The sequence below is a fragment of the Lynx rufus genome, unplaced genomic scaffold (assembly GCF_022079265.1).
Source record: "Lynx rufus isolate CCGP_SWC_20201006 ecotype Redwood Valley unplaced genomic scaffold, mLynRuf1.p SCAF_23, whole genome shotgun sequence".
In the NCBI taxonomy this organism is placed as follows: domain Eukaryota; kingdom Metazoa; phylum Chordata; class Mammalia; order Carnivora; family Felidae; genus Lynx; species Lynx rufus.
The window spans coordinates 7,290,793-7,308,359 of NW_025814838.1; the positions used below are offsets into that span (position 1 = coordinate 7,290,793).

Consider the following 17,567-nt stretch of genomic DNA (forward strand, 5'->3'; position numbering starts at 1 on the left):
GTGGCTCAGTCAGTTGAGCATCCTACTTCGGTTCAGGTCATGATCTCACGGTTCGTGGGTTCAAACCCCTCATCCTGCTTTGTGCTGACAGCTCAGAGCCTGGAGCCTGCTTTGGATTCTGTGTCTCCCTCTCTCTCTGCCAGGACAAATACTGTATAATTCCACTTACATGAGGAACCTAGAATAGTCAAATTCATAGAAAGCAAAATGGTGGTTGTCAGGGGCTAGAGGAAGGGGAAATGGGAAGTAATGGGTACAGAGTTTCAGTTTTATGAAATGAAGAGTTCTAAAGACAGACAGTGGTGATGGTTGCACTGCATGAATGTACTGAATACCACTATACACCTAAAGATGGTTAAGGAGGTAAATGTTATGTGTATTTTACTACATCTTAAAAAATTGGAAGAGAGGGGCGCCTGGGTGGCTCAGTTGGTTAAGTGTCCAACTTTTGGTTTAGGCTCAGGTCATGATCTCACAGTTCGTGGGATTGAGCCCCTCATTGGGCTCTGTGCTGACGGCTGTCAGAAGGCTCTGTGCTGACGGCTGTCAGAAGGCTCTGTGCTGTGAGACAGCCGTCAGCACAGAGCCTGCTTAGGGTTCTCTCTCTCTTCTCTCTCTGTCCTCCCCCCTCAAATAAATAAACTTTAAAAAAAATTGGAAGAGAAATAATGGTACTGTTGTCAGGGAACACTAATAATTTTTAAAGTAAGCAACTAAATGGGATACGGTATTCTGAACTGGCTCCTAAAACAGAAAAGGTTCATTAGTGGGAAAATGGGCAAAATCCCAATGCTCTGTAGTTTAGTTAATATGCCAATGCTAATTTCTTAGTGTTGGCAAACATGCCATAGCTACATAAAATGTTAACATTAGGTGGGCGCCTGGATGGCTCAGTTGGTTACGTGTCCGACTTCAGCTCAGGTCATGATCTCAGTTTGTAGGTTTGAGCCCCACGTTGGGCTCTGTGCTGACAGCTCGGAGCCTGGAACCTGCTTCGATTCTGTGTCTCCCTCTCTCTCTGCCCTTCCCCCGCTCCTACTCTGTCTCTGTCTCTGTCTCTCTCTCTCAAAAGTAAATAAACATTGGGGCTCCTGGGTGGCTCAGTCAGTTAAGTGGCTGACTTCGGCTCAGGTCATGATCTCGCAGTCTGTGAGTTCGAGCCCTGTGTCGGGCTCTGTGCTGACAGTTCAGAGCCTGGAGCCTATTTCGGATTCTGTGTCTCCCTCTCTCTTTGACCCTCCCCTGTTCATGCTCTCTCTCTCTCTCTGTGTCTCAAAAATAAATAAACGTTAAAAAAATTTTTAAAAAAAGTAAATAAACATTAAAAAAAAAGTTAACATTAGGGAAATTAGGTTAAAGGTGTACAGGAACTCTTTGTACTATCTCTGCAAAATTTCTCTAAATCCAACATTATACCAATATAGAAAATTTATTTAAAAATAAATTTTTTAGGAGTGCCTGGGTGGCTCAGTCAGTTAAGTGTCCGACTTTGGCTCAAGTTGTGATCTTGCAGTTTGTGGGTTCAAGCCCAGCATCGGGCTCTGTGCTGACAGCTCACATTCTGGAGACTGCTTTGGATTCTGTGTCTCCCTCTCTCTGTCCCTTCCCCACTCATGTTCTGTCTCTGCCTCCCAAAAATAAATAAATGTTAAAAAAAATTTTTAATAAGTTTTTTTAAAGTGACAACTTGAAAAACTTCAAATTAATTCATACATAGAAGACAAAGACAACACGTATATTAGAATCGATAAAGGAAGCAGTGAAATATGAATGCCTATACATAGCTACAGTAGATATAAAATTTTAATTTTTATTGTGCTGTTCCCTGTTGCCTAACTATTGTCTCATCATCCACTAACTGCAAAAAGGCAGGCTGTCGAATTTTATATTGCAGCAATATTTCCTTAATGATTCTGGGTGTGTATTTCCACTTAGATTACAAATGTTTCTTAGCGTGGTTACAGTATGAACTTCTTCTGCCAGTTCATGATGGCGTATCTTTGATAAGTTGGTTGTAAGTTTGTGAGCATCTGGTTTCAGTCAACTGGAAGCCCCAGTACGTGCTCAGTGGGTGCCCAGGCTGTACGAGTCAGACCAGACCGGCCCTGACTCAGTGCTCCGTTTTCTAACCGGAACATGGATGTGCCGGCTAGAAGCTTATTTGGACGGTACTCAGCTAACCGCACAAATGTGGTAGATCACCTTCAGTCACTGGAGGTCCACGTTGAGTATGTGCTGTAGTTGTTAGAAAAAAGGATCACGAAACATGTCTATCAGTAACCAAGTAGTGGGAAGCAACTGATGCAAATAACTTCAGTATGAATCCACTTAAACACTGTGTTCAGATCTAAGTGAAAACAAAGCTTTAATCAGCAAGAGGACATGAACCAACTAAGTTTCACTTTATTTCCCAGCCTAGCTTCTTTTCTGTTGAAGGTCAACTCTCTAAAAACCGGGAAGACATACAGAAGGGTAAAATATACTATCATCGTTAACTACTCTGCACAAGGGAGCAATGGCTGAGGGTATTGTATCTTCTCTCCTTCCCTCCTCTGTAATCAGCAGCCTGAACACTCAAGGGGTTTACACTGCAGCTACAAGGAGCTGGGAATCACAGGTGCAGCTTGCCTTAACTTTCCCCATGACCTTCCAGGTCAATAGGTTAACTTGCTTTGACCACAAATACGTCTCTTCTTAATTTCTCTAGCACAATCTTAAACTTGATATGAAGCACTTACACAAGGAATGGTGCAGAAAAGAAGGCAGCTTTATTGCACTTTGGGGAAAAAACAGGATTCCATGGGTGGGGGGTGGGGGGGTGGGGGGCGGGGAGGAAAGCCATGGATACTCAGTAAGCAATACTGCCACCTAGTGGAGTGGTCACACGCCAGCAAGACTTTCAAGATCAGGTTCACAAATGTGATTGGATTTGCTTATTTAAATTTTCATCATAAAAAGGAACTTTTAATATGCTGGTCTTCAGAGAACCTCAGATTTTGAGAAACGATTTGTATCCGTGCAATGCATAAATGAATGTGCTTGCCCTGCTTTCTTTTGGATAAAGAGAGGGTTGTTTTTTTTAAAATAGACTATCAAATTAATTCTTGATTTCCAAATTATAAAACTTTGCAGCAACCTGCCTCTTTGAATATCCATCACTCTTGCTCTCTTGCTTGACAGTCTAAACGGCAAGATTATGACAATTTCTAAAGAAACAAAACTCAACTATGTAATAACTACATTAAGTTCACTCATTTCCTCTATTTTTATAATCTAGGGTGCTAAGTATTTGCACTTCACTTATTTGAATTCCACAGAAAAAAGCACTAGAATGAACCAATAAAAATTTTGCATAAGTCACATAACCCAACTCTTCTTATGACAACACGATAACAGTGACAGATACTGGTGTGAGGATGTGGGAATGCTGTTCTTAATGAATAATAAAGTAATTCTTCCCAAGGCTTTAATTCTCCTTTATACCCAGGTGTTGCAGTAAATGTGTTGACTTGATGACTTCTATGAGCATATAAATGAGAATATTTAATGAAACACCTGGCTGACAAAAAAGGGAACAAAGTCATGAGAATAACATATTGTTAATAACCACAATCTCAAATCCACGTCTCTGTTACTACTGAGATTTTAGATTCCGGGTTAAGTGCTCTGCTCTCTTTGGAATGTGCACAATGGTTATTGATCTTGCTAATGAGTTCCTCTATTGCAACATTTGTGGGTATATGGTTGGAGGCACTCACGGATTCTAGAATGTATGAGTCTGACATGGTCTTTCTTCATCAATCCATATTCTTGGCAAATAAAGTCAGGAAAGGATTTTAGGAAGAACCAGATTCTGGGAAAGAGGTATACATGTGTGGAGTGAGAAGTTGAATTAAAACATTTTTAGGCAGACTGCATTTTGTCAGCAGACGAGTGAATGTTTCAATTCTGAGAGCCTGAGATTGTCTAGGAAAACACAATTCTGAGTATAGGGTGGAAGTTATCACAGAGACAGAAGCCAGTGTTTTGCATTTGCCAAAGCAACAGGACATGGGCGTGGGGGGTGATCCCTGAAGTGTGTGACCTGAATGAGGTTGTTTGAGGGTTAGACTGCCTCAGGGTTCACCACAATTTGCAATAATCCTCGCAGGCCCCGACCCAGTCCCACCCAGTCCCAGTCAGAAGCCTTTCTTTATGGCAAGTCAACCACACCTTGCACACAATGCTACTGTTTGGGCACCCCTGAAGCCAAAACAACAGAAGATGCCAGGGGAGCCTTACATTCATTCAAACAGAATGCCAGAGTCATCTCCAAAAAAGTTTATTAGCATGATTAAAAACATTTTTTGAATAATGACAGAAAGAATTTCTAAACATGAAAGAGTATCAGTGGCTATACCTTATAACCAAATATTTGCAATCGAATGGACAGCTTTATTGCCAGTCTTCATTTTATTAAAAACAATCCATATTTATTGGTTCCGTGTGAAGTCATGACTATTGCTTTGACTGAGAATGAGTCCCTACTGCAATTAAGTATAAAAAATATCTTCCATAATTGGAGTGTGGCCTGTATTACTGAGTAAAGAGTTGATAAAAATCCTCAAAGAGTTGGGTTTTTGTTTTTTAAAAACATTCCTTTTACACACTACAAAGAAATAATTAGTATTTTGGCTCTTTAAATTCCTACATGATATTTAGAATGGCAGTCCCCAGAGGTCCTCCCTTTACAGAATCGCCAACGCAGACCCTCTTCTGAAGTGTACATTCTTGGGTTGGGCTCTGAAGACTTGGGCCTCCGCGTGTTTATACTGGTTTGAGAACAAAGACAGCATCATCCAGAACGTAGTAGTCGTTGTACATGTCGCCTTCGCACAGGTACGGTAGTCTGGTGAAAGCTTCAATAACAAAACCAGCTTTTCTGAAAACTTCAGGCAGACTATTCACTTGTTCTTCCCAGTTCTGTCCCTTGATTTCTAAAATTTCTGATGGCTTCTCCCACTTGCCACCTACTAAAACAAATAGAAACATTAAGTTAAATTCTTGAACAAACAAGTTATTTAAAGAGAGAAGGGAGGAAGAACGGTATTGGCCAAGGACTTGGCATGTGCCAAACAATTGGTGCTTCGATGAAGGATTCCTCCTGAGGCATGAGGACAAAAAGATGAAGTTTGGAACCAGGTTACTGAGGGTGAGAGCAGAAATGTAATTCCGGGTTTATCTCGATCGAGAGCGCATACATTTACCTTCCCTGACAGATTTAGGTATTAGCCTCCGTTAGACCAACTGGGTTGTAATAGTTAATGGGTCTTGGAAAACTGCTCCTTAAGTACTGGAATATGGAAGCAGAGAGTTACCCATAAAATGTAAAGGAAGGGTTGGGATAAATGCAAGAAAATACACTCCTGATCTAATATATGTATGAAATGCATTGACCAGAAAGGTTTACCAGGCTGCAAACAGACCAACGAAGGCGTTTAATTTACAAAGATCATCAGTGTGTTTTTTAAGGAAGTTGATCCACTCTCTTAACTTTTCATAACAATTTTATAAAAGTTAAGCTCCAAGACCAGAGAGATGTAGAACACTAGAAAGGGGAGTCAACCTAGCATTTCTGGGAATAGTGGCTGAAGTCTGTACAGTCATTTAAGATGCCTGAATGGGGGAGAGGGAGGGGGCTGGGTAAGGTCTTAGGTCTTCAAGTTCACACACTAAGCAGTGACTACAGACACACAGACCCACACAGGTAATGGTATACGTAATTTCTGGGGTGCTTTAAGGTATTGTGAGGTCTTAAAAATGCACACATATTAAAAGTATTACTAAATTCAGATAGAGAATAACTTTCTGTGAGAAAATATAAGACCAATAGGTGCCTAGAGTACAAATACTAGAGTGGAAAGATTTTTCACTCTTCTTGGTGGCCCAGCACCTGGACCCTCTTCCTAGAGTCTTACAGGAGGCAAAGCCTGGGGAAGCAGCTTTCCCCACTGTTCCCTACAGCTAAGGCACTGGCACATGACCTAAGCTCAGACACACTCACCTGAGACATGAAATGAAGAGCTAGTGACCGAGGAAAGCGGGACTCAGGCTCTTTCTCGGGGGGGGGGGGGGGCGGGGGGCGGCGGGGGGGAGGGGAGAGCAGTGGCCATGAGACCCAGCAGCTAGGGCAGCATCAAGTGGCGTGAACAGCAGAGTGTGGTCCATGCCATGGTGTCTATTGCTTGGCTGTAGACCCCACACAACTCTCCAGTCTTCCCAGTGACTATGTGAGCCCCCCGCCGAATCCTTTCAATAAATTCCCTTTCACTTACATCAGCCAGAGTCAGTTTCTGCTGCTTCCAAGGGAAAACCTGACCGATGACGCCTCCAGGGGGCAGGAGGTGGGGGAAGAGGGAGCAGAACACAGGGCCCACGTTTTATTCCAACAACACAGCACAGAGGGGTTAGTTACACAAAACTAAGGTGCAACTAGTTCCCGTCACACAACATAGTTCTCATTGTTCACTAATTTTTCGCTTGTCTCTGTATGAAGACACTTCCTCTGCTTCTTCCAGCTTGCCAGCAGTTACTGGCCTAGCACTGAGCACACAGCAGTTGCCCCAGGGCCAGTGACTGAACTACTCTGAAGTTTAAAGCACGAATTACCTGTCAACGCTCTTTCCTGGGAATACACACTACATGTAAACCGAAACCCCACTCAAAACACCTAACACCTATGAGGATTTGTAAAATCTAAGAAAAAATTTATCACATAAACATTCAGAAATGTGCTCTAGGCTAAAATCTCAACTTTCAATGGTGAAACTGGGTTACAAACAGTTTTTACACAATTTCAAAAAGTTCCCAATTGTGGTTCCTTAGTAAGAGTTCCTCTCTTTAGTTCTTCCTTTCTAAAGAGAGAGAAAAAAAAAAAGCCAACTCTTCAAACACACACTCCCCACCACCACACGCTCACACACAACGAAATGGAGACTGTGAAGAGAGGCAAGACCATCCTCGGCCTGGAAATCAATCTGATTCTCTTTTATGTTGGTAAGGTCTTTTCTTTCCTCCTCCATTTTATTTAATCAATCGCTACTTCTCACCTAATGCATTTATAGTTTAAGCCCCTACAGATTAATTTTTAAATGTCTAACACTATGGAGATGGTCTTTTTCCCCCAAGAGAAACAGGTTAATAAAAGAACAGCTGAGAAAAAGTTTCAGATTAACCTCGAAAATTCCCTTTGCTGCCTTAGGGAAGAGCACCTCAAAAAACAAAAGACTGAAAATGTTCTTAAAATCGAATGTGCTGCGGGGCGCCTGGGTGGCTAGTCAATTAGGTGTCCAACTTTGGCTCAGGTCATGATCTCATGGTTTCTGGGTTTGAGCCCTGCTGGGGGCTCTGTGCTGACAGCTCGGAGCCTGGAAGCCTGCTTTAGATTCTGTGTCTCCCTCTCTCTCTGCCCCTCCCCAGCTTGCATGTGCTCTCTCTCACTTTCTCAAAATTAATAAACATTAAAAAATATTTAAAAATAAACATTAAAATAATTTTTTTAATTGCATGTGGTCATCAACAATGTAGTTTCCATACAGGCAAACTCGCACTGCACTTGAGAGGCACTAAACAATATGTGCTGAGAATATTTTCAAAGAACAATGTTTCTGAAAAGCCAACCTGGTGCAAATTAAAAAAATACTTGTCATTTAAAAAAAAAAAAAAAGCTGTCATGGCTCCTTCCATACAGCATAACCATCTTATATCTATTTTTAAAATTCTGCCTATACTGGTTTTTGTCTAGGAAAGAGAAAGTGGCTTTAATAACCTATCTTATCAGAGTTGTGATAAAGCTAATAATCTCAGTTGCTCACAAAGTCTGGGTCATAGGACAGGGAAGGTGGCAAAGCTCTTAAAATTAATTTTTTTCTCATCTGTAAATAAATAGATCAAAATGTTAACAGTGGTTATTTTGGGCAAAAGGACTATGGGGGATTTCAGTAATATTCTGATTTTTTCCCCTAATCCATATATATGGTTTTCCTAAACTATTTTCATTAGTGTTTTTTTGAAAGAAATTTTTTTAACATTTATTCATTTTTTGAGAGACAGAGTGAGCGGGGGAGGGGCAGAGAGAGAAGAAGACACAGAATCCGAAGCAGGCTCCAGGCCCCGAGCCTTCAGCACAGAGCCTGACGCGGGGCTCGAACCCACAAACCATGAGATCATGACCTGAGCCGAAGTCAGACGTGTAACCAACTGAGCCACCCAGGCTCCCCTTCATTAGTGTTATTTTAAACAAGAATCCTTATCTTTTTTTTTTTTTTTTAAATTTTTTTTTTCAACGTTTTATTTTATTTTTGGGACAGAGAGAGACAGAGCATGAACGGGGGAGGGGCAGAGAGAGAGGGAGACACAGAATCGGAAACAGGCTCCAGGCTCCGAGCCATCAGCCCAGAGCCCGACGCGGGGCTCGAACTCCCGGACCGCGAGATCGTGACCTGGCTGAAGTCGGACGCTTAACCGACTGCGCCACCCAGGCGCCCCAAGAATCCTTATCTTTTAAAGATATCCTCTGACAGATGTGAAGAGAGGATAACTAAGATTTACCTAAAATCACGTAGGAGCAAAGGACCAGGTCAGGGGAGAGACGGACAACTTTGGGACAAAGAACAGCAGGGGTGTGTGCTAGCCTGCTACTTCTGCCTAAGCTTGAAATTCTCCATAATTAGTGTCGAAAATCAGTTTTCTATTTATTTTCCAGCTTGAATCACAGTAAAGTGATATTTTTTTATTCCCTCCACCAAGAAGATAAACTTTCAACCTTTTCAGCGGGTCCTGAGTTGAGAGAGAGACAGAGAGAGACAGACAGAATCCTATGGAACTATGGAACATGAGAATTCTTAAAGAGAGCTTCGTAGGACCAGGCTTGCTGTGACCCGTTATCCAAACTTCTCTCTTTTGCAAAGATGTTGCTTAACTGGTGCAGGGGAGGGACGGCAGTTTCCTCACCAGTCAGGCGCTCACAGAGGAAACTGCTGACCGCTCTTGGCTCTCAGACTAACGGTGTAGAAGTCGGAAATCATTGGAGATACACAACTCCAAAGTTGCAAATATTTCTTTTTCCCTGGGGCCTTAGTGCTCCAAAATGTTTAAAAGTCAGCTTCCCTTTTAAAATGCTACCTGAGGGGCACCTGGGTGGCTCAGTCGGTTGAGCGTCCGACTTTGGCTCAGGTCATGATCTCGCGGTCCGTGAGTTCGAGCCCCGCGTCGGGCTCTGTGCTGACAGCTCAGAGCCCGGATCCTGCTTTGGATTCTGTGTCTCTCTCTCTCTGACCCTCCCCTGCTCATGCTCTGTCTCTCTCTGTCTCAAAAAATAAATAAACGTTATAAAAAAAAAATTTTTAAATGCTACCTGAAAGGACTTCAAACTGTTACATCATGGCGGGTCCAGCTCCAAGTCAAATCCCCAGTACATATTGATGATTATACCTTGCGAAGTGTTTGTACTTCTAGGGGGCGCCTCTGAATAGGAGACGTGAGGCTCATTTACCAGACATAGGAGTGAATCCAACCCCTTAGCTGAAGACCAGTGAGAAGCCTGCTGCTTCTCCAGGTGACCTCCCCCTCTCATTTGGCCTACGCTCCCAGCTCATCTTAAAGTGTACATATACTGAAATTAAAACATGGTGAGAATATATTTGCATCACAAATGCCAAGATTCAAATTTTAATTCCTCTTCTGGATTAAGGGTATGGGAAAATTGTTAAGTTAAAAAACAAAGCAAAACAAAACAAAACAAAAAGCCTGTCTGAAATTCAAGCATCAGACCACTTGGATTACTTTTCTATTTCATTTACAGCAGGAAACGACAAACTCAGACAAATAAGATCATCTGGAACACATAACCAGTTAGGTTAAAGACCTGGTTAAAGTCAGGCTAAAAACCTGCATGAATTCCAATTTGTTTCAACCAATACTGTTTTATGTAGGCCCTCCCTCACCCCAAAAGGGGTTCAGGCAGATCTTCCTATTTATAAACACCAGAGTGGTTTTCCACCTCACGGGCCTGAGATCAGAAGGCCAAGGTGGGGACCCAGCCAGCGTAACTTCGCCAAAGCGCATGGCAGAGAGCAGTAGACTGGGTGTGTGTCTGGTCCTAGCCCTGCTGACACCTGCTGGAACGCCCACAGTTATCTCTAAAATGGGCATCTAACGCCATGGGAACTGAAGTGGTGAGAACACTGGCAGCAGAAATAGCCTCCTTTCATTAAGTACTTGTTAAGGCTTAGCCAAGGAAACATTCCTTATGCATCAATGGTCTCACTTAGGCTTCATACTAACTCCACGAGCTGCATATACCGTCCTCACTCTGCTACACATCACAGAGCTCGGATCCAAAATCAAGTCTGTGCTCTTTATTATGACACTGTTCACTGAACAAGATAGAAGCTACCGGGGACTACAAAGCAGGGCATCAGTGCCAGGAAGAAATCATGTCTGCTTAGCTGTGGCCAGGCTAGCTCATTAGGCCTCCGCTCAGTAACCGAATACCCTGTAGGCTAAGCCAGGGATGTATTTCGGCAGGTGTGCACCATTGTCTTTTATGTTTTCCGTAGGGACAACCAGGCTTTACAAAGGAACAATTGTGAACTGCCATGAATTCATAGCAATGCCAACCCCCACAAGGCAAAAAAAAAAAAAAAAAAAATCCCTTGTGCTCCTGTGTCCTGTGCCCAGTCATCAGCAGCGACACCTTCATTGAGGGGCTTTGATACCCATCACCACAGTGACTACAACACTGTGAGGCCAGGGGTACAGATAAGGAAACAGGCTCTGAGAGATCAAAGGAAAGCTTGTAATCACACTAGGAGTAAACACGGGACCCCAATTTTTTTGACTCTGGATCTGCAGCCACCTCAGCCCGCAACGCTGATTTCACTGGCACCTCTCTGTCCTCAAGTAATCAGATGTCACAGCAAACCAGCAGGTGAAGGTCAGGAAATGTGGGGAGTCAGGAAAAGTGAGGACCACCAGGGTTTTATTAATACAGTCTTACTTGTGCTGAGAGCAGGGAAAGAAAGGAATCTGTTTGGGGTTCCCTAGCCCCAAAATGTCAGTTAAATAAAAAAGCACAGGCAAAGGGAAGCGAGAAGCCCACTAAACATGGCTCATCTGCTTCTGCCCACAGGTGCTGCTCGTGCCTGCATAGTCTCGGTCTCTCAACCACAGTACCTCGAAGTGGACCATACCCAAGAAGCCATAACCATTCAGTGTTCCTACTCCCATGTGGGGTGCCCCGCAGAGCAACCAAGAAGCCTGTGGTTTCGCTATGGAGCTCACCAGCCAGAGAACCTCTGCTTGGATGGATGCACCAGCGATGCGGGCAAGTTCACAGTGAAGGAAGCCCTGACACAAAACCAGGTTTCCCTCACTGTGAACAGGGTGACTCTCAACGACAGTGCCATCTACATCTGTGGAATAGTCCTTCCCTTTTCAAAGGAACCAGGAGCCAAGCGGACTGGAGAAGGGACCATGCTGGTGGTGAGAGGTCAGTCAGCTGAGGCTTTGCTTGGCTCTTTAAATGCATGAAATTGCTTATATGTGGAGAGTAAGAGATAAATGTGCTAACTCAGTACACTAACCAGTGAAGGGCGTGATCTACCAAAGGGAAACTCGGGGTGATTAGCAAACAGCTGCGCCATCTAGAACAAAGCATAAGTGACCAATAAATTGGACCGGGGAAAAATATGCAATATGGAGAATAAACACAAATTTGAGGAGAGCCATGGGGAGACCTCCGACCTTACCCGTTCTGTAGGACAGAAGAACAGAAAGGGATCAGTGTGACTCTGTCTTCTTGAGATTTGCTAAAAACCTATGACCATTTCCTTTTTCAAGTGAGGATACTGAACCTAGCTACATCTTACAAATTAAGATATTAAGAAATTTCAGGAAAAAAGTTTCACCCGGAGAAGGGAAATAAATCCTTGACCTTTTTTGATCTCTTCCCTTAAAAAGGACTCTGGTATGATCACTGAGATCACTAAAATACTAACTCAAAATCAACAAGCCTTATGGTTTCAAAATAGGACTTTAGGGACACCCTGAGATCATCCTGTATTATAATCCCTGCTTTTAATTAGTGGTGTTCTAATGGGCTTTTGGTTATCTCCACTGTCATTTAACCTCAGTTTATTCTCACCTATAAGATAAATTATAAATGAGTTAATAAACACAAAGCACTTTCAATGTTGCTTGGCTTATAGCAAGTACTCAATAAATGTCAGCTACAGATATTAAAACAAATACGCAACTTTGGAGATTTGTGTGTGTGCAGTATATCTCACTGCATTAGTCTTCTATTAAAAATGGTAGCCAAAACTAAAAACAGTTTGTAAAGAGACAGAGGGTCTCAAAACTGCAAGCTCATGTGAAAAGAGATTCTTCTCTAGGAAGAAATGAAAGTATTGCTAAGAAATGAAAATATTGCTAAGAGAGACCTGGCAATTTCCTGCCTTTTCTACCAAGCTCCTAATTTAGCCCTTGAAACATTTTTTTGAAATTTTACAGATATGCTTAATTTGTTAGTTTCACAACAAAAATGTATGTTATACAAACCGAGTTCACAGGATGAGCATCTATGGCATATTTAGTTAAAAAGTGCAGGTTATTCAGATAAGTTACAAATCTAATTGTATTTTGTGCTTCAAATAATCAGGTAATTGAAGACATGGCAGATTACTCTCTCTCTACCTAGAGCATGAGATACTTGCAAGGAGAGAGAAAATCAGATTGTGAAAATGAATTCAATAATTCTACTTCCAAACTTTATTAGAAAGAAGGGGCACATACAACAATGTGTCTTTTAAGGAGGTAGTAAGCCCTAAGATCCTCAGTGTATGGCCTTATCAGGTCCTTTCGCAGACTATGCTATTCCGTTATGTATACTAAACAGTTCAAGGTTATAAACGTCAGCATTAACAAATGCATAGCAAAATATCTTAACTCCATGAACAGACTGTTGGTGACACTCGTACATCATTTCTACCAAAAGAAATGTTAAATGCTCTTGAACTGTCCTGAAATGTTTACCTAACTTCACATAATGGGTTATATAAAATGCTATATTCTGAGCATTATGACAAGTAATTAATTGAATTTAAATTTTTTTTTAGTTTTCAAAATGAGAAACAGTTTTGGTATAACACATTTAAAGAACTGATGAACTGGTTTTAATTAAGTATACCTGAGTATCTTTTGAATTAAGAGACCCTGAATAAATTTTTACACGAACAGTCAGAGCAAGTTCATGTCTTACCTCTAACACTTGTAGCTCCAGTTGTACTTTATATATGTGTTTGCAATAGTTTCAATAGTGACTGTAGTTCTTTGTTTTTGTAATTAACAAAGAAATGAAGGGGCTCCACAGTCTCCTGATAGCTGTTCTATCACTGCTCTCTATCTACATGACTGTTGTTCTCGGGATCTTCGTGGTCCTCTCCAAAGTAAGTCAAATTTCCTTGCTCTAGATGTCCCTGTAGCCTTGAATATTATCATAAGGAAATAATTTTCACCTCTCCACACGTGAGGCTCAGAATTAGCTTACCTAATTAATTAACATCCTCCTGTATATCTGCAGGAAACACCACCTGCAGGAGTAGTCTATAGAAGTGTAAATTTTCATCACTGAAGTTATTATTAACTGGAGTACACAATTTACAATGTTTCCTCTTTACAACCAGTAATATGGGAATAAGAGATCCTTCTTTATAACTATCTTATATGCTCTCTTTCTGCTAAGGAGCATTACAGTTATCTTAAAAAAGCCCAAGAATAGCCTTTAAGAGCAAAAAGGGGTTAACAAAGAAGCTGCCTTAAAATACTTTTAAAAGGCCTGAAGGTTTTGAGGAGGCTGGCTAGTCATATAAGAGGGGGTACATATGTGTTATATTAGGATTACTACAAATCCTATAATCAACATCAGTCTGAGTTATTAGTATAATAAAAGCATCTCAGAAATGCTTTGTAGAAGTTAACTCTTACTGTATATCATTTAAATATTAAGTTAGTTTAATCTTAATATGGTATGAGATATCTGCCGCAACTGTTTTGAGTGCATAAAGTGTCTGATAAGACTTTCCTTTTCCTCTTGACAGTCAAAATCCAACTCTCTAAGAAACAAAGAAACAGAAGACTCACAAAAGGTACAGACCAATGCTTGTCAAATACCTTTAAAATGGTGGTTGGTTGTAACTATTTCAAACCCACAATAATTAAATACAGAGAACATCACGGTAACTTTCAACCACAGATACCATTTCTTTTCTTTTTTTTTAATATTTTTATTTATTTTTGAGAGGGGACAGAGAGAGGGAGAGAGGATCCAAAGAAGACTTTGCACTGATATGGGGCTTGAACTCACCAAGTGTGAGATAATGACCTGAGCCGAAGTTGGACGTTTAACCGACTGAGCCACCCAGGCACCCCAGATACCACTTCTTTCTTTTTTTAATTTCTTTTTTTAATGTTTGTTTATCTTTGAGAGAGAGGGAGAGACACAGCATGAGCAGAGGAGGGGCAGAATGTGAGGGAGACACAGAATCCAAAGCAGGCTCCAGGCTCTGAGCTGTCAGCATAGAGCCTGACGTGGGGCTCGAATTCACGGACAGCGAGATCACAACCTGAGCTGAAGTCAATCACTTAACCAATTGAGCCAGCCATGTGCCCCCCACCCTAGATACCACTTCTTATTACTGAGAAACTCGAGGATAATCTCAAGTGGTAAACTAGGATTTAAATTAGATTATTCTCAACCACAAACCCTACCTCACATACTCAGAATACAAAAGTTAATGGGAAGTATAGACGTGCTGGGGGGGGAGGGTTATATCCTCAGACTGGAGGCAATAACGAAAGAAAAAGTTCAGAGGATGTACAATAATAATCACTTCTAGTCCTAAGAGAGACAGGCATTTTTTTTCTCATTTGTGTTTATAGAAGAAGAGTGCTTGGCATATTTTTCAGGAAATTGCTCAAGAACTATATAATAAGAGACGCGTGGAAACAAGACAACAATCTATTAAGTGTAAAATATCACAAAGACGTAATGCAGATATAAAGCATATATATCTGTTTGGCTAAAAGAGCTAAGCTGTCAACGAGCTGTCAATAATCATGTTTTCCTATAAAGTAGGAGTCTGAAAGGGACTTTCACATATGATACATGTTTATAGAGAACATGTTTTGATAAATACATAACAAAGGACATTTGCCACAGTATTAAATATAGACCAGGCTGGCATCTTAGTAACATGGAATCTTTCAGAAACACAGTGGATACAGGCAGTGTTTTCGATTCAGACAAGGATGCTTTTGTGGATTCTGAGACCCTTTGTACAGTATCTTGCATGCAGTAGTGGGCGATAAGTTCCAAACACTTGGAACTTGGGTCAAATTATACAGAAAACACTACTAGTAAGGCAGAAATAAGTTCACATTAGAAAAGATGAGCTAGGGGCGCCTGGGTGGCTCAGTAGGTAAGTGTCCGACTTTGGCTCAGGTCACGATCTCGCGGTTGACGACTTCAAGCCCCGCGTCAGGCTCTGTGCTGACAGCTCAGAGCCTGGAGCCTGCCTGGAATTCTGTGTCTCCCTCTCTCTCCGCCCCTCCCCGCTCATGCTCTGCCTCTGTCTCAAAAATAAATAAACATTAAAAAAATTTTTTTTTAAAGATGAGCTAATGAAAGTAAAAATTAAGTATTTCTTCAGTCTGAAGGATTGGAGTGGCAAGAACAAGCATTTATGTTATCTATAACACATCCAACAGGGTCCCTTTAAAGTCCTATATAACAGGTTTTTCAAACAAGATGCTGTTTGAGTGCTAGCAGAGCACATACTCAGTTTCCACAATGCACAGTCAGGCTGCTCAGATTTCAATTAAAATGTAGACAAAATAATGAACGTATACACTACTAAGAATTTTTCCTCCTAAACAGGAGCCAAGAGGGCAAATTAAGAGCCTGATACCAGGTGTTTTTTTTTTTTTATCCAAACTTTTAAAAAGAATTTTCATCCAGGAGAGAATATAGTCCAGTAGTCATTTCATACCTCAGTGTATACAAATACATCAAGAAATGGTCTCATTAGGGGCACCTGGGGGGGCTCAGTCAGTTAAGCATCTGACTTCAGCTGAGGTCACAATCTCACGGTTCATGAGTTCAAGCTCCGCACTGGGCTCTGTGTTGAGAGCTCGGAGCCTGAAGCCTGCTTCAGATTCTGTGCCTCCGTCTCTCTCTGCCCCTCCCCAACTCCTACTCTGTCTCTCTCTCTCTCTCTCTCTCTCTCAACAATAAATAAACATTAAACAAAAATGAAATAAATAAATAAAATAAAATAAAATAAAATAAAATAAAATAAAATAAAATAAAATAAAATAAAATAAAAAAGAGATGGTCTAATTACCTAAGACACCACTCTGAATAATTATAAATGCCTGTTCACTCTTTTCTTGCTGAGACTGGAGCATCTTTTTCTGCAAACAGGGAAAGATAAGTGTCCTGAAGACAAGTCTAGAAGTGAGTACTGTAAGCCAGGGCTCTCACAAAAGCATGTGAACAAGAAAATTAATTTTCAACAGAGCACAGAAGAACATCAGTGTAGCCCAGACTGGAAAACACTACAGGCCAAATAACCCTGTTACTTCAACAACAACATTGACAATAAAAATGCAATGAATGGAATCTTAATACACTTAACAAAATATAATAAAGAATGAAAAATGCTTAAAAAAAAAGAAAGAAAAGAAATTTGATTTTCAGTTCCCAAATCTTACTCTAAATACAGGGACACTAGTAACTGGACCTTTAAGATTACTGGAGGGTACTTGGGACACAGAATGCAAGAGGGCATAGTAGTTTGTGTTGTTTGCAGTGGGGCATCATTGGTTATATAATCTTAATTATGGCTTATTATTTACTATTGCAGGAGAAAGGCAACACTTATGAATAAAGAAGAGCACTTTCTAACATGAAAAGCCACAGAAATGTTTTAATTGTCAATGAAGTCACTGAAAATCTGAATCCAGAAGCCGTGGCAGTGTTAATGGACACACAGGGCTTTACAAAAACAATCACAGGTAAATGGAAAAGATAATTACCTAGAAGGAAGAATGCCACAGTACAAGAAAATTATCACTAACAGTAATTACCAAAACTAAAACCCTACAAAATACAACTGAAAAATACTTTCCTAATTTGCCAGGAGAATTCTGAGTAGTCTAACAGTTTTTTTTTAATTTTTTTTTTAATGTTTATTTATTTTTGAGACAGAGAGAGACAGAGCATGAAAGGGGGAGGGGCAGAGAGAGAGGGAGACACAGAATCGGAAGCAGGCTCCAGGCTCTGAGCTGTCAGCACAGAGCCTGACACGGGGCTTGAACCCACAGACCGCGAGATCGTGACCTGAGCTGAAGTCGGACGCTTAACCGACTGAGCCACCCAGGCGCCCCAAGTCTAACATTTTAAAAACTTCCATTTTCATAACACATATCCTGTATTTGTTTCATTCAACATACGAGATGCGTGATGA

General features: G+C 41.2%; 2 protein-coding genes across 5 annotated transcripts in view; one reads left to right on the plus strand and one right to left on the minus strand.

Moving 5' to 3' along the window:
* Positions 1-4,305: 4,305 nt before the first annotated feature.
* Positions 4,306-17,567, minus strand: part of METTL9 (methyltransferase like 9) — a 52,731-nt gene continuing 39,469 nt past the window's right edge. For 2 of the 3 annotated variants that reach the window (XM_047087724.1, XM_047087722.1), the window contains exon 5: positions 4,306-5,012. In XM_047087724.1, the coding sequence (XP_046943680.1) occupies positions 4,807-5,012 (206 nt within the window). In that variant the 3' untranslated portion in view covers positions 4,306-4,806. The remainder of the gene's footprint in view (positions 5,013-17,567) is intronic. The other variant, XM_047087723.1, reaches the window with a different exon arrangement.
* On the plus strand, positions 6,929-17,299 carry IGSF6 (immunoglobulin superfamily member 6). 2 transcript variants are annotated; one of them, XM_047087727.1, is made up of 5 exons: positions 6,929-7,035; positions 11,171-11,530; positions 13,393-13,487; positions 14,139-14,186; positions 16,965-17,299. In XM_047087727.1, exons 1-5 carry the CDS (start codon positions 6,969-6,971, stop codon positions 16,986-16,988), a joined length of 594 nt encoding a protein of 197 aa, XP_046943683.1. In that variant the 5' UTR covers positions 6,929-6,968; the 3' UTR covers positions 16,989-17,299. The 2 variants fall into 2 exon arrangements, with proteins under 2 accessions (XP_046943683.1, XP_046943684.1); XM_047087728.1 differs by lacking the exon at positions 16,965-17,299 and adding an exon at positions 14,980-15,558.